The sequence below is a fragment of the Myotis brandtii genome, unplaced genomic scaffold (genome assembly GCF_000412655.1).
Source record: "Myotis brandtii unplaced genomic scaffold, ASM41265v1 scaffold129, whole genome shotgun sequence".
NCBI lineage: Eukaryota > Metazoa > Chordata > Mammalia > Chiroptera > Vespertilionidae > Myotis > Myotis brandtii.
The window spans coordinates 114,991-130,515 of NW_005354551.1; the positions used below are offsets into that span (position 1 = coordinate 114,991).

The window sequence follows — 15,525 nt, forward strand, 5'->3', positions numbered from 1 at the left end:
GAGAGGAGGTGCGGGGGTGAGGGGCTGAGGGCTGTTTTCAGGTTCTGCGGGTGACTGAAGCTCCCAACCGCTCCTTTTTTTTCTTTTTTTCTTTTTTATTCTGGGCCAGCTTTAGCTCTGGCTCTAGCTCTGAGGCTTCTGCTGCTGGTTCGTGTTGGGGGGTGCGGGAGGAAGGGAGAGGCTGTACCGTGGAGGCTGGGGTGTATACACAGGGACTGGAGGGCGGGGGGCTCCTGGGCTGGCCTGCCTGCTCTGCTCCATTTGGGTCACTGGCCTGGTGGTGGTGGCAGAGGTGGTCTTGGGTGATGAGTGAGCCCAGCTCACACGTGGAGAGAAGTGGGGGTGGGGAATGACATGGTGGATGGACAGGCGGACAGACAGGAAGGCAGGACTGACCGAGGAAAACACACGGACACACTGAAACCCAGACAGGCGGCCAGCCTGAGCAATGACGGGATAAACAGACAGACTGACAGAAGGTTGTGAAGACAGACTACCAGTGGCCTGGGTGATGGGCAGCCAGATAGACTTAATAGGAAAACACAGAGGAAGACCAGCAGACAGACTGACAGACATATGGACTCACAAGAAGCCTGACAAACAACACCGAGCAGTCAGACGGGCACAGTGACAGTTCAGGAAGCGGATCAAGGGAGCGGCAGGCAGCCAGTCTGCCCTTTGAGAGGAAAGATGGACGGATGGACTGGGCAGCGGGCAGTGGAGGCTGGAGTTGGGACAGAGGCTGGGCTGCTGACCCTCCCTAGATGTGAGGGAGGGAGTTAGGGAGAGGGGAGGGAGCGAGCAGAAGAGGCCCGGCGGATGCCTTTACATCGCGTGTCAAGCCCCTTGCGTGAGGGAGACCGGCATGCGTGCAGGGTGCTCCCCTGGGCCGAGGCTTCACGGCCTCTTCCCCTCCTCCTCACAGCTGCACACATCCTCTGGCACGCGAGGCAAGAAGGTGCAGAGCCATCCCTGAGGTCTGCTCCGTGTGGGGAGTAGGGGCAGGGCTGGTCCTCTCAGTGGGGCACCTGGACCCAGTGTCTGTGGGGGGCTCACACCCAGTGAAGGATCCTGGCCCTGGGGATGTGGGGGGTTGGGAAACCCTGGAGGGGACTTGTTGGTCTGGTGCCCCCCCTCCGCCTCATTTGTACCCTCTGACCCTGGCCCCAATTCTGTGTGGTGGGTTCTGCTATCGCCCCCATTTACAGGATTTACAGGGTAGCAAGCTGGGGCTTGGAACGGGGAAGCTCTCAGGCCAAGGGCTCTCAGCACGAGGGTAGTGGGTTTTTTCCTTTGGGAGCCAGGCTGCCCACAGGAGGCCCGTGTACTCTGCTCCCCTGCAGTTGATGGGCTGCCAGGTCCAGTGCCCTTGTGGCTGGGCAGTGAGTCTGTGGGACCCCGGGGTTCACCATGGGAAACCTACAAGCCTTCAAACATAGGCCATATCGTTCAATATCACCTTCCCAGTGACCAAGACGCCTCTGCCTCTATCTGTCTCTCAGTCAGTTGCAAAGTCAGGTGGGCAAACCCCAAGAATGGGGGCCCCGGTCAGCCTGATTCTCTATTGCTTGTCCCCCCACCTTGTGAACGTGGCTGTTTTCCTAAGAAGTGCCCTGCTCCTTTATGAATGGAGCCATAACTCCCACCACCTTGATGTTTATCAATTTCTCTTTTTGGTCACCAAGCACTAGGGACAAGAAATACGTCCACCCCTTAATCCTGTATAATAAAAGGCTAATATGCAAATTGACCAAACGATGCACACTGATCACCAGGGGGGCAGACCTTCAACGCAGAAGCTGCCCCCTGGTGGTCAGTGTACTCCCACAGGGGGAGCACTGCTCAGCCGGAAGCTGGGCTCATGGCTGGTGAGCACAGCGGTGGTGGTGGTAGCCTCTCTCACCTCTGCAGCAGTGCTAAGAACCCCTTGGGGGGTGTCTGATTGCAGGGGGGGGGGCAGTGCACGAATGTCATGCACCAGGCCTCTAGTATAATGATAATAACTATAGTAGCACTATTACTGCTAGAGTAGCAATCGTGGTAGCAGTAGCATTAGTAGCGGCAGCAGCAGCAGTAGTATTAATAGTACTAGCAGTAGTAGCAGTAATGGCCATTAATTGAGTGATAACCAAGAGAAGATAAACTATATCCCAAGCCCTAGACACATTAACTCACACCTCACAGTGACTCTGTGAGGCAGGCATCTTCTCTATGTGACTGGAGGGGAAGCCAAATCTCACGTGGCTTCTCCAAAATCTCATAGTCAGAGGCAGAGCCAGGATCTAGACTCCAGTCTGATTCAAAGCCTGGGCTCATTCTGCCACCCGAGGCCAAATGGGAGGTGCAGTTGGAGCCTGGTGGGACTTCTGAGAGCCATGGCTGGGCCATGGGGAGCAGGGGCAGAGGGCAAGATGGTGGCAGATGGTGGGGCAGGGCGGGTCAGAGAACCCACAGAGCTGGAGGCAGGTGGCCTCGGTGACCTACAGGCAGCTGCCCCCACCGCCCTGGGGTGCTGCAGGTGAGACACGCTGTCCCAGTCCTCATGAAAGAAACATCAGTGTTAATCGGATCAGGCCTCACACCCTGGGCTGGGAGCCTCATTCGTTTTAAATTTATTTCTTCCTTAAAGCTCAACCCATGGGGAGGAAAGGGGAGGGAGTGAGAAGGCTGTGAGGAGTCATTGGGGAGAATGACTCCCCAACCTTCTGGGTTGGTTTGGGAGCCTTTGTAGCACAGAGGCTAACAGTGCAGGGTTGGAATCCCGTGCCTGGGTGTGATTTCAGCTCAGTTTTTTACAAGCCACGTGACCTTGAGCAAGTCATCTGACCTCTCTGGGCCTCAGTCTCCTCCTCTGTTACACAGGGCTAATGACATACACACCTGTGAGTTGTGGCAGGCACATCATAGGTGTTCAATTAACGGCATCCATTGTGCCAAGGACTGGTCTGCTCTCCTGGGACCCTAGAGAAAATGGCATGCTTTGTCTTTCTCACTGTCGGGAAGCTCATCTCTTCCGGAAGCACACTGACCCCTTGCTAGGGGAACTCTGACTGTAAGAGGAGTTTCTTAAGCGCAGTTGAAATCTGTCTCCCTGAAGCCCCCACTGCCTGATTCTGGGAAGAAACAGCCTGAGTCCCTTTCCCAGGACAGCCCTCCAGGATCTGAAGACATGATTGGTGATGCCCATGTCTTCACCAGGGTCTTGCCACAATCTCCCCTTGCCCTGTTCCCCCGCCCTCACCTCCAGCATGGAGCGTGACAGCAAAACCATCTCCCCTGATTGCAACTCTGCTTCTACCAATCTAGCATTGGCTCCTCCCAGAGCCCGGAGCTGTCCCCCCGCCAGGCCCTGGAGGCAAGCCCGCCCGATGTGGCTTCAGGACCACGGACAGCTCCCAGCGTCGCGGGGCGGCAGCATGGATTTGAGGCGCAGGGAGTCTGGGGAAGGTAATGGGTTCTACATATAAAGACACATTTATTAACCTCAGCCATCCTCACCCTCATGGCATATACTAGTACTCATCCATCATAGTCATACTCACATAGACACACACACAGTTATACTAGTACACACACTTTCCACACGTACGCTTTTGCACAGTCACAGGCCACCACATGCACAAACATTTCCACACAACTCTTCACAGTCCCCCACTTACAACAAAGCACAAACCCATAGCAATGGGTCCGTCCCCTCTGGCCCATCACTCACCCTCTTGGCCAGTGGGCCTGGGATGCTTCCCCCCAGGAGAAAGATTCAGGTGTGACCTACTGGGTGGGCATGAGTCCGGAGCTCAGGGACAGGGCTCACACCCTAACCACCCCCTCCAGCGCACCCCACCATTGCCTCTCCCCAGAGTGCCAGGCTGACCTGGATTTAAATACTGGTTCGTCAGTCGCCAGCTGTGTAACATAGCCTCCCGGTGCCTCAGTTTCCTGACTAGTGTACAGGAGACAGTAATAGTAACTCTCACAAGGCTTCTGTGAGAACTGGGACGCATACGCATAGAAGAGACTTGTCACTGTGTCTGGCACATGATAGAAGTGCAGTAAATAGTGACTCACTATTAGCAATAACAATAATCCACCCACATAGGTTCCCAATAGATGTCATACCGACAGCCTTCTTTCTCTTTGCAGCCCCTTTCACATGAGTACGTGCGCGCGCGCACGCGCACATAAGGGGGGAGTAATTACTTTTAGCACCAAAGTGGATGCCAGCATTGGGAGGGAGGGGGCACCTGGACTCCCCTTCCCTTCCTGCCCTGGCCCCAACCTTGTGTCACCTTGGCCGTGCCTCCTGAACGTCTCTCCCAACGGGTCCCTGCTCCCTTCACCTGAGTCTGCATCAGCTCCACCCCGGCTCCCTCTCCAGCCAAGGCCCCCAGGCCCCTTTCTTCCCTAGGGCTCTTGTCTCCTGAAGGCAGGAAGGTGGCTCTCTGGTTTATTTGGGTTTATTTTACAGTCGATGCTGGACCCCTCATTTTTGGTATTCAGAGAGAAGCTCTTGCACTATCTCCCCATTCTAAATGCTCATCACATTTCTCTTAAAGCCACAGGATTCCCCCCGCCCCGATTCCCATCTTTTATTCATCACCTACCACCAGCCCCAACACAGGAGACATGGAAATGCAAACTCTCCAAGGATTGCGAATTTCATGCCCGCAGATGACCCTTCCCCAGCGCCTACGGCGAGGGAGATGGAGGTGTCCTAATGAGGTGCCTGGGCATCGGGGGTGGAGTGTGAGAGGTGGCGGCCCACATTATGAGGTCTCTTCTCCTCTCCTCATACACCCCCTTGTAGGGGGGAGGCTTTGACCAGCCTTGTCCACACTTTCAGGGGCTTCTGTTTACCCCAGGGAGTCCACAGAGAGCAGGGCTCCCTGCAGAGAGGTGAGGTCCCATTGGTGGGAATTCAGGTGGGTGTCTGATTAAAGGGTAAGGCGCCCCTCTGCCCAAGGATTTCCTTTGGTCCTCGAGGGAATGTGCTTCCCTTCTGCAGGTGGTACCTACATGACACCCAAGAGCCAGGAGGTAGAGGAGAGGCCAAGGCTGCTTTGGCGGGGGGTGGGGGGGGTGGGGGGGGGGAGGGAGCCTTCCTTTGGATACAACCAATGAGAAGTGAGGTGACCTGGGTTCAGATCCAGACTATGCCTCTGACGCTGTGTAAACCTGGGCGAGTCCTGTTCCCTCTCTGGGCAAGGCTGGCTTTCTTATTTCAGAAACAAAGAAGGTGTAGAGTGAAAAACCTGTTTCCCTCAAAGTCCTCTAATACTATGAGAAGAGCAAAGGGACTTACTCCAACACTCTATGATCCTGTGACTTGGTATCTCTGCTGTCTCTAGCCCAGTGGTTCTCAACCTTCCTAATGCCGCGACCCTTTAATACAGTTCCTCATGTTGTGGTGATCCCCAATTTCATTGTTACAAATTGAACATAATTAAAGCATAGTGATTAATCACAAAAACAATATGTAATTATATATGTGTTTTCCGATGGTCTTAGGCGACCCCTGTGAAAGGGTCGTTCGACTCCCAAAGGGGTCACGACCCACAGGTTGAGAACCGCTGCTCTAGCCTGTGAGTATCTTAAGGGAAAGACTTGTCTTATTTGTTCCAGAGTTCCCAGAGCCAAGAACAGAACCTGTCACAGAAGAGGTGCTCAGTAAATATGCATTCATTCATTCATTCATTCATTCATCCAACAAATATACGTTACACAGAAACGAGGGCCATCGGTGTGCTGTGTGCTAGGGTTAAAGCACTGAGTGAGTTAGGTGAGGTGCCTGAGTTTTCGGAGCATACTGAATGATGGGGGCATAAAATACATAACCAAACAATAAATGAGCTCACGTCAACTGGTGCTAACTGTTACAAATGCAATCACACTGGGCAGCATGGCAGAGAGTGACGCAGGTGGGAGGTGGTCACGCTCCAGCTGACCCCTTTGCAGACATGGAGGAGCATCAGGTAGAGGGAGGAGCTAATGCCCAGGCCTGGCACGCTGGAGAGAGAAAGGCAGGGTGTGAGTGAGGGGGAGGATGGCCAGAGGCGGATCGGAGCGGCCTGCAGGAACAGGTCAGGTAGGGTGTGTTGGGCCAGGTGAGGATTTCAGGTGTCATTTTAAACTTGACCAGAAGCTTTTGGGGGGTTAAAACTGGAAAAGCAGCAAGATCTGGGTTATGTTTTTAAATGATCCCTCAGGCCACTTATGGAGAATGGGTTGGGGGGAGGAGCAAGAGCAGAAGAAGGGAGACCGGTGAGGTGGCCCCTGCAGAGGTCCAGGGGAGAGTGGTGGAGGCAGCTCCGATGCAGGCGGGTGGAGATAAATGGTTAGATTAGGATTTTGGAGAGAGAGCTGCTGATTCCTTGCAGCACAACCAGTCCTTCCCATTGGGGTCCAGCACCCTGGACAGCGCACCCCCAGGTTTCCGGAAGGGCCAGTCCCCTTTCTCAGGGGACAGTGAGATTCTGAGGGCAGCCCTAAGAACCCCTCTCTTGTGTTTTTTAAAACATTTTTTTGAGTTATAAAACATTTCAACATACAGAAAATGATGTAACAGACACATACATATCTATCAAGATGAAATGGGTGTTAACATTTTGCCATATTCGCTTCAGAGCCCTCTCCTCTTTAAAAAAAGAAAGCCAGTGAAACACTGTAGATACAGCTCCACACCCCTTCTCTCCTTCCCCTTCTTCCCCAGGGGTAACCGAGCAAAAACTGGCGTTCATCTGTCTCAGGCATGTACTGTCCTTATCTAGTTCTGCACTCAAAACCTGTAATTCTATTGTTAAACAGATTTTAAAAGTTTAAATAAATGGTACAATACTGTATATATTCCCCTGTCCTTTATTTTTTTTTTCCCTGCACTCAAAACCTGTAATTCCTATTGTTAAACAGATTTTAAAAGTTTAAATAAATGGTACAATACTGTATAATTTCCCCGTTCCTTATTTTTTTTTTTCCACTCCATATTGTGTCCTGGAGACTTATCCCTTTTGGTGCATGTGGATGGAGTTCGTTCATTTTAACCGTGATCGACGATTTCATTGTACTTATACAGCAGCTTAATTTCCTGTTTGCCGGCAGAGAGGCAGGCTGCTTCTCGTTTCCCTATTACGGACGAAGGTGCGATGAATATCCTTGGACGTGCATGCTTTGCATATGAGTATGAGAAGGATGCCCACAGAGCACTGTACGTGCCCTACCCAGGTTCCTTCACCTGCAGGTGTACTCCCTCCCCAGCTGCTATTGGCTGCTAAGGACTCCTCGCTGCCCGCTTCTTGGGAACCTCCTCGCCCTCACCATGGGGCAGCACATAGGCAATGACTGATGAACATGGGGTACCAACGACTGGCCCCTTGCCTCCAGGCGGATCAGCGCGGTGGTGTTATTAATGCTGCAGACCTCTCGGTGGCATCAGATTGAAGCTAATCTCCAACAGAGAACACATAATTGCTTAGCTTTCCCTCCCACCCTCTCTGCCTTCCCCCGTCTCTTTCACCCGGGAGCTCTCCCTCAATAAATCACCTGCACAAGAACCCCAGGCACTGCTTAGGGACCCAACCTAAGACAGGCACACACCAAGTTGGCGCTGCTGGGCCTTCGATTTGCTCACTTTAAAATTCGTTAAGTATTCCCAAATGGCTCTCCCACGTAGTTGGACCAGTTTGTATTCCCATCAGCTCCCCTCCCCCCCAACACACACTTTCATCAATACTATATAGACTAATTTTGCCAATCAGATTGGTGCAATACCGATTTCATTGCTGTGTTTTAATCTGCATTTCCATGTTTATTAGTGATGTTGAGAATCTTTTTATGTCTTTATCGGCCATTCACATTTCTTTCTCTTTTACTTGTCTGTTCATGTCTTTTGCCCATTTTCCAATGGCTTTGGAAATTGATGCTCTGAAGTTTTAAAGTAATTTTATTTTGGAAACTAATTCTTGGTTGGTTATACAGGTTGCAAGTATCTTCTCTCAGTCGTGGCTTTAACAATTTTTTATTTTTATTTTTTTGTCATGTAGAAGTTTTTTATTTTAATGAAATAAGGTTTATTGTTATTTTTTATCATTTGTGTTTATTTTCTAATAAAGTTATTTTCCTGTGTTTTTTAAATACAATTTTATAGTCTGCCTTTTACATTTAGGACTTTGATTACTGGGAACTTTATTTTGTGAGTGGTGTGAGTAGGGATCTAATTTTGCCTTTTTCCAGAAGGGGGGGGAAATTGTCCTAACATCACTCATTACTCCTTGTTATGTTTCAAACTCTCATATATATTTGGGTCTATTCCCAGGCATATTCCCCATTCTTTCATCTGTTTCTCTATTTCTGGGACCAAATCAAACTGTTTTAATGAGTAGAGTTTTATAATAATTATTAGAGGCATGTTGCATGAAAAGATTTGTGCAATAGGCCTTCTCTTCCCCTAGCTGCCGGCACAGGTTTTCCTCCAGCACCTGGGACCCAGGTCTTCGCTCTGCCGCTTCGCGCCTACGTATGCAAATTAACCGCAATCTTTGTTGGTGGTTAATTTGCATATCTCACTGATTAGCCAATGGGAGACGTAGTGAAGGTATGGTCAATTACCATGTTTGTCTATTATTAGATAGGATTATATCTGGCAGGATGAGGTTCCCTTCCGCTTCCTGCCCTTTCTTCTTCAAAATCATCTTAGCTATTCTAGTTTCTTTATCATCCCATATGCATTGTGGGATGGCCTTGTCAAATTGCAGAGAAAACCCCATTGCAAATTGTATTGGAAATAAAATCTACCGAGTAGATTGGAGGGGGCTGGCCAACTCTCTGACAGGGGGACTTCCCACCTGCGAACAGGGTTCTGTTTTTCTCCGGCTGTATCCTTCCTCTCCTCCGCATCCCATCCTCCGACAGGGGGCTGCCCAGGAAATGAGCCTCCAATCCCTTCTCATCCTTCAATGCCCAGCTGAATGCCCCCTCCTCCAGGAAGTCCTTGGAGACAGCCCTGACCTTGCAGGCTCTCTCTCTCTCCTCTAACCCGTCTCGGTGCCCCATTTCCTGGACACTGAGCACACTGGGTCTGAGGGAGCCACTTCTCCCCATCTCAGCCTCTGGAGAGAAGGGCTGCATCACCTTCATCTTTGAACTCCCAGTGGTACCCATTGCACAGTTGATGCCCAGTGGGCTCTGGGTGATTGGCCCTTAGGTAAGATAAGTGTGTATAACAGGTGCTTCCTCTATGGGGAGGGGCCTGGAATAGAGTTTGGAGTTTCAGGGAGACACACCTGACTGAAGTCAGACAGATCTAGCTCTACGTGGTGGAGCGCTTCATGGGACAGTGGCCTCTCTGAGCATGTGCCCGTCTGTGAGGCGGGGACATTACCGGCCTCACAGGGCTGTAGTGATCATGGCTGAGATTGTAGGAGCACACGACAGGTGTTTTCTCCCTGTTCCGCCTTCCCAGTGCGAGGCAAGTACAGAGTCAAGACCCTGCCCTCAGCCAGGCAGGCTGCTGGGGATCATTTCCTTGTTCACCAGGAAGACCCCAGGGGCACCTTCCCCAAATGTCCGAGCCATTGACTCTAATGGACTCCACTCTGCCCGTCTCCTGCCCAGCCTCTGATGCCACCCCCTGCCTCTGGCTGCTGTGCCCTTTCCTGGAGCAGAGGTGGGTCCTATGGAACATGCTTGCACCCCATCTTCCCTGCCCTGCCTCATAGCACCCATATCTCTCAATGGACCCCTGGGCCCCGAGTGTTCCCCTGACATGCTTCTTCCTCGTGCTACTCCTCCAGGGGGCATCTTCCTTCCCCGAGAGAACCAGAGGCAAAGGCAACATCCGGCTGCAAGGGTTTGCGCTCCAGTGCTAAGCACCGTCTGCATGTCTTGGAAGAGAGACTATGGGGCTGATGGGGGTGCTTCCTGGGGGAGCACGGGCTCAAGTTGGACACATCCGGGCTCTGATTCAGAACTTGTTACGTTGGCCTCTCTAAGACTCAGCCTCTCCATACATAAAATGGGTACATGGATCTGACCTCCTGGGGGAGAGGAGGCCAGAAAGGAAGAAATGCATGGGATGCATCAGGGAGCGGTCCAGCATGAGGTTGCCCCTTCCTTACAAGATTGTAGGAATGGGAAAAAATGAGGGACACGAGTCAAAGATGAGGCAGAATTTATTCTCATTGTGGGCAAGTTCAAGACTCATGATGGAGACCACAGAGAGCGGATCCCCGGGACCCTGGAGGGCACCTCACACCGGGGACAGGGGCACACTTTTGCAAGTGCCAGCCCCACTGGGTCTCCCCTGACTATGAGGATCCAGAGTCCAGGAGCTGGGTCAGAGTGGGGTGGGGGTGGGAGGAAGACAGGTCCTCCCCAGATCCTGTCCTGACCATGTTTCCGACTTCCATAGGAAGGAAGAACAGCTCGGCTATATAGTAATATATAGAGGTGTAGAGAGCTGGCCGCGGCACCTGGGCGGGGCTGAGACCCCCCGAATTATTGCAGGAGGGAGAGGGGGCTCAGTGCTGGTGTTTCCGCGGAATAGCTGTGCTGGCTACAGGGAGGTTTAGGCCTGCCCCTCCCTTGGGGCCAGCAGGGGGTACCCAGCATCCTGCCCCGTGGGGTTCCTTGGGCCCTGCCAGCTCCCCCTGGGGTGCAGCCTTCTCACCCTGGGTGCCTCTTATGTGCTTTGAAGACCATTTTTGCATTGTCAGGAGTGAGGAAAAAATATTCTGACATGGTAGAAAAAGATATTTACATACCCTGGTGGGCCGTAAGGGAGGGGGTCAATCTCTGAATGGGGGCGCTGCCCAAACCCCCTCCCACCCACAGCTGTTCACGTGAGATGGTGAAGGGAAAGAGCCCTGGGAAGAGGCTCAGCTCCAAACTTGGCCGCTGTGTGACTTGGACAAGACACACTCTCTTGGTCTGCCCAGACGGTGCAGGAGCGGAGGACTTGGTCCCTGATGGTCCCTGACTCCGGGCAAGGGGCTGGAGGGCAATGAGGTTGGCAGAGGGACTGCCAAGTGTGGAGCCCTGGGCTGTGGAGGGGCATCAGAGACGAGAGGGAACTTGGTGGCCCCTGGCCAGGCAGCCAAGTCCAGCTGAGGGCATCTCACCAACCCTGCGGTGATGCCTATACAGAGGTGGCCAGAGGGGCTGGCCGGGAACCCTGTTTTCCTGGTGAAGCAGCGGAGGAAGCCAGGTGGAGGCTGCAGGTGGCCCCCCACCAGCTAGAGGGAGGGCTCAGACCTGAGATAGAGCCGGGAGTGGGATCCCCTGGGGGGAGACAAGGGTGGGCCTGGTGCTGGTGTGGTTCAGAAGTGGCCCCTGGCTCCGGCCTCCAGGCCTGGGGGGAGGTGGGTGTGAGCCCCTCTCCAGTCGCTGTGGCTGCTGGGACCTGGACCCACATTCAGTGGGCAGTCACACCGAGTTCCCTGCTCACAGGCGGGGACACTCATCCTCATTCATGACCTGCCACCCACGGTCACATGTACACGTGCTCCCAGTCTCAGTGAATAAGCCTGTGTGCCCTAACTGGCACACATCCATGCTGGGACCTGGCAGGTGGACACACATGCACACAGTCCATGACCTTGTAACAACACACCCCATATGGCACAGGAGCACATGTGTGCGTACACACACACAGAGGCAGGTGATCGACGTCTCTGTGGGGCTCAGTGGCGTTGAGGCTCCAGCGTCTGGGATAGAGAAGGCCCTCTGCCCCGGGGCCAGGCGTCCCAGCTGTGCTGGCACCAACGGTCCCTTTCAGGTGGCCTCACCCCGATGACTCAGATCCGGTGGGGGAGTCCTTGGCCTCACTGGTGCCTGGCAGGAAGGCAGCCAAGGAGAGGGGCACAAGCCTGGGGCCACCCTGACGGCTGGCCAACCCCGCGAGCCCTCCGACAGCTGGCATGACCTGGGGCCGCGGTGGTCTGGTCAGAGGTGCCGGCGGGGCCCCTGGGTGCTGGTCAGCTGGGCCCTCATGGTCTGGATGCTGCCCAGGATCTTCTTCTGGTGGCCCATCAGGGTGATGCCCAGGGCGCGCACGTCCCTGTGAGGGAAGGGTGGTGCTGGCCAGGTCGGCCTGGGAGGCTGGGAGCCATGGAGACAGGGACATACTCCTTCCCGGGAGCTGCCTCTGGCCCTCTGCCCTCTCCCCGAGCCCCTGCCCCAGGGGACCACCACTTACTGCGCGTTCATTCGCAGCACCATGCCCAGCGAGGAGTAACCACCAGCGGCAAAATGGTCCCGGTAGCGGCCCATTCGGATGGAGTCCAGCCAGTCCCCCACGGTGAGGCCCCCGCTGCCAGCTCCGCCCCCGCGGAGGTCAAAGCAGCTCCGGGCAAAGGCGGGGGCTGGGCACCTGGGGCACAGGGGCCCTGGGTAAGTGCCTTCCTCGAGGACCCGGCATTGACCACCCCCAGCCTCCATCCAGGCCCAGCAGTGGGCAAGGGTGTAAAGGGTTAGACCCCAGGCTGGGAAGGAGAGGGCTGAGGAAGGCCCAGGCCGAACAGGGGTCAGTGCCCAGGTTGGACCTGGTCCAAGGGTCAGGACAGGGCTGTCCAGGGTCAGGACTAAGTCAGGGCAATGCTGGGAGGGCAGCCGGGCTGGGTCAGAGCTGGGGGGGGAGGGGGCGCCAGGCACCTGCTGACCGTGGCTGTGGTCCTGAGACTCTCAGGGTTGCGGATCAGGGCATCAAGGATGCTGACAATCTGGGAAAAGCGAGGCCGCTGAGCCCGGTCCTTGTGCCAACAGTCAAGCATGAGCTGGTGCAGGGCCCGGGGGCAGCCCATGGGTGCTGGCAAGCGGTACCCCTCCTCCACGGAGCTGATGACCTGGGGAGAGGGTGGGGGCACAGGCTGGGCTCGAGGCTGTCCTGCCCTCAAGGCCCCGCCGCCTCTGCCCGGCCAGGGTCCCACACTCACGTCCCGGTTGGTCATGTTCCAGTAGGGCCTCTCCCCATAGGCTAGCACCTCCCACATGACCACACCAAAGCTCCACACATCACTGGCCGAGGAGAAGGTCCGGAAGGCGATGGCCTCGGGGGCTGTCCAGCGGATGGGGATCTTCCCTCCCTGCGAGGGACACAGGAACGGTGACGGCTTCTCCTTAGCCCGGCCAGGGGCTGAGCACGGGGGCCGTTTCCCACTGGGGTCCTGCTAAGTAGTCCAGGGTGGGAGACACAGCCAGGGGCCTGGGGAGGAGGACTGGCCAGGGAGACCTGCTCCCAGAGCTGCCGTGTGGACTGAATGAAAGAAAGGTGCGATGCCTGGCACACAGTGGACACTCAGTAAGTATCAGTCAAGGGTCAAGGCCTGAGCCAGGGATGCGGCTCAGAGACCACGGCCGAGCACTCCTCTCCCTCTCTCCCTCTCCCTCTCTCCCTCCTCTCCGCCCCCCCCTTTCTCTTTAGGGAGTGGGGGTGTCACAAACCCTTCCTCTAAGTGAGATCTTATTTGGAGGCTCAGAGGATGAGATGCAAAGGGAGGTTCTGACTGAGGCAGGGGTGGGGGCCCGAGCCCCTGCCACTCGGCCTCCTGCCTTTAAGGCAGCCCCCAAGGTACCTCCAGGGAAGCCCAAATCTCCATAAAATGCATTTTGAACAAGCTTATATTTAGCCAAACTTTAGAGAGACAAACGTGGAGTCACTGTGTTTCAGCCAGACGCTAACTCTCCCACAGCCTCCCAGCGCGTGGCAGTGGGGCCGGCCCTGCGGTCCACAGCCACCCAGGACGAGGAAGGGGAGGCCAGGCCACTCCCATTACCAAGGAGGACACATTTCTCAGGGGGAAGGCCACCTTCACTGAAGGACAGGGTGTGTGTGGGGGGGTCACCCTCTGTCCCACGCTGCCCTTCCCTGGGCCTATAGGAGGGGAGGGTGGGCCACGCACCGTGGTGGTGTAGGCGGCATCGGGGTCGTCCTCCAGGACCCGCGACAGCCCGAAGTCGGACACCTTGCAGACCAGGTTGCCATCCACCAGGACGTTGCGGGCGGCCAGGTCGCGGTGGACGTAGCCCAGGCCGGAGAGGTAGCGCATGCCGGCGCCCACCCCTCGGAGCATGCCCACCAGCTGCATGATGGTGAACTGCCCGTCGTGAGTCTGCGGAGGACACGGCTTGGGCTGCAGGGAGGCTCTTTGCAGTTCGCAAAGTGCTTCACTGCTTAGGAAGCATGAGACGGGCTAAGGTTTGTTCCACTCACACTCACAGCAACCCTGAGAGGCAGGTGGGGCAGGGAGGACAGTGCATCCATTTTGCAGAAGAAATAAAGGCCCAGAGAGGTCAAGTCCTGTGTCTAAGACCACCCAGCAAAGGAACGGCTGGGAGGGCTGGGGATCTAGGGATTTCCACGACACCCACCATGCCTCCCATCTGAGGGGGGTTGGGGGGCTGGACCCCACAGAGGCACCTTCTGAGCCGGTGCCAGGGCAGCAGGACCCCATGCAACACAGGGACTCTCACGTGATGGGGTTAAAAGGCAGCGTGACTGGCGGACCGTTAAGACCCTGTAGCTGGCTCTCCCTTCCCCAGGGCTGTTGGGTCCAAGTTTCCGGGGTGTTTGGAGGCCTAACATTATTTCCCAACACCCAGGCTGACCTTCCCTCGCCCAGCCCATGTGACGGGTGAGGGGGCACGCACCCTCAGGAAGGCGTCCAGAGAGCCGTTCTCCATGTACTCGGTCACGATCATTGCCAGGCGGCCTGGAAAAGGGACGGGAGGCAGAGGCTGCTGGTGGAGGAATCAGGGCTGCGGATCAGAGACCCCGGGGATGTCCCCCACCAGGAGCTGGGCAGCACCGAGGGTCTGGGGAGCCTAGGGCTCCTCCTGGGTCCCAGACGCTGGGCCCCTTCCTGACCGAGTCGTCCGAGGATGTGAGCTGGGCCTGGACAGAGCAGGTGGTGTGGGGATGGACCCAGCCCCGCCCTGGGCCGCAGGGCCCTGCAGGGTGAGCTGCCTTCCCCCGGCACCTACCGCGCGTGACCACGCCTTCCAAGCGGATGATATTGGGGTGGTCAAACTGACCCATGATGGACGCCTCACTCAGGAAGTCCCGCCGCTGTCTCTCCGTGTAGCCGGCTTTGAGGGCCTTGATGGCCACGGGCATATCCTGCTGCCCCGGCACCCGCAGCCGCCCGTAGCAGACTTCGCCCGACTCTCCTGTGGACCGGGAGGGGGGCAGGCGGGAGAGGGCGGTGGTACCCTCCTTCCTCAGCCCGGATCTCCGCACCCCCCCATCCTCATACACCCAAGCGCCCCCCTGGGGCCTGGCCATCCCAGGCGCCTCAGTTCCTCTCGCCCACTGCCCTGGTGCCCTCCACGCTGCCCCCACCCCCACACCCCCCGAGGCTCACCGGAGCCAATGATTTTCTCGATGTGGATCCTGGAGGCCTCGATCTCTCGGGTGAAGCTGCGGCCCGCCCGGCCCGGCTCCTCATAGGTGTGCGGTTCTGCATAGAACTGGGGCTCCGGGATCTTCCCCCGCGGGTGGTGCAGGGGCAGGAAGACAGGTGGGGGTGCTGAGGGGCCAGG

At 55.9% G+C, this 15,525-nt stretch overlaps 1 protein-coding gene across 1 annotated transcript in view; it reads right to left on the reverse strand.

Moving 5' to 3' along the window:
• Positions 1-10,158: 10,158 nt before the first annotated feature.
• Positions 10,159-15,525, reverse strand: part of EPHA8 (EPH receptor A8) — a 29,202-nt gene continuing 23,835 nt past the window's right edge. Inside the window, exons 9-16 of the mRNA XM_014534330.1 lie at positions 15,348-15,512; positions 14,968-15,153; positions 14,635-14,696; positions 13,887-14,096; positions 12,921-13,070; positions 12,640-12,830; positions 12,185-12,358; positions 10,159-12,046 (exon numbers count right to left, since the gene is read on the reverse strand). Coding sequence (XP_014389816.1) covers positions 11,932-12,046; positions 12,185-12,358; positions 12,640-12,830; positions 12,921-13,070; positions 13,887-14,096; positions 14,635-14,696; positions 14,968-15,153; positions 15,348-15,512 — 1,253 coding nt within the window. The 3' untranslated portion in view covers positions 10,159-11,931. The remainder of the gene's footprint in view (positions 12,047-12,184; positions 12,359-12,639; positions 12,831-12,920; positions 13,071-13,886; positions 14,097-14,634; positions 14,697-14,967; positions 15,154-15,347; positions 15,513-15,525) is intronic.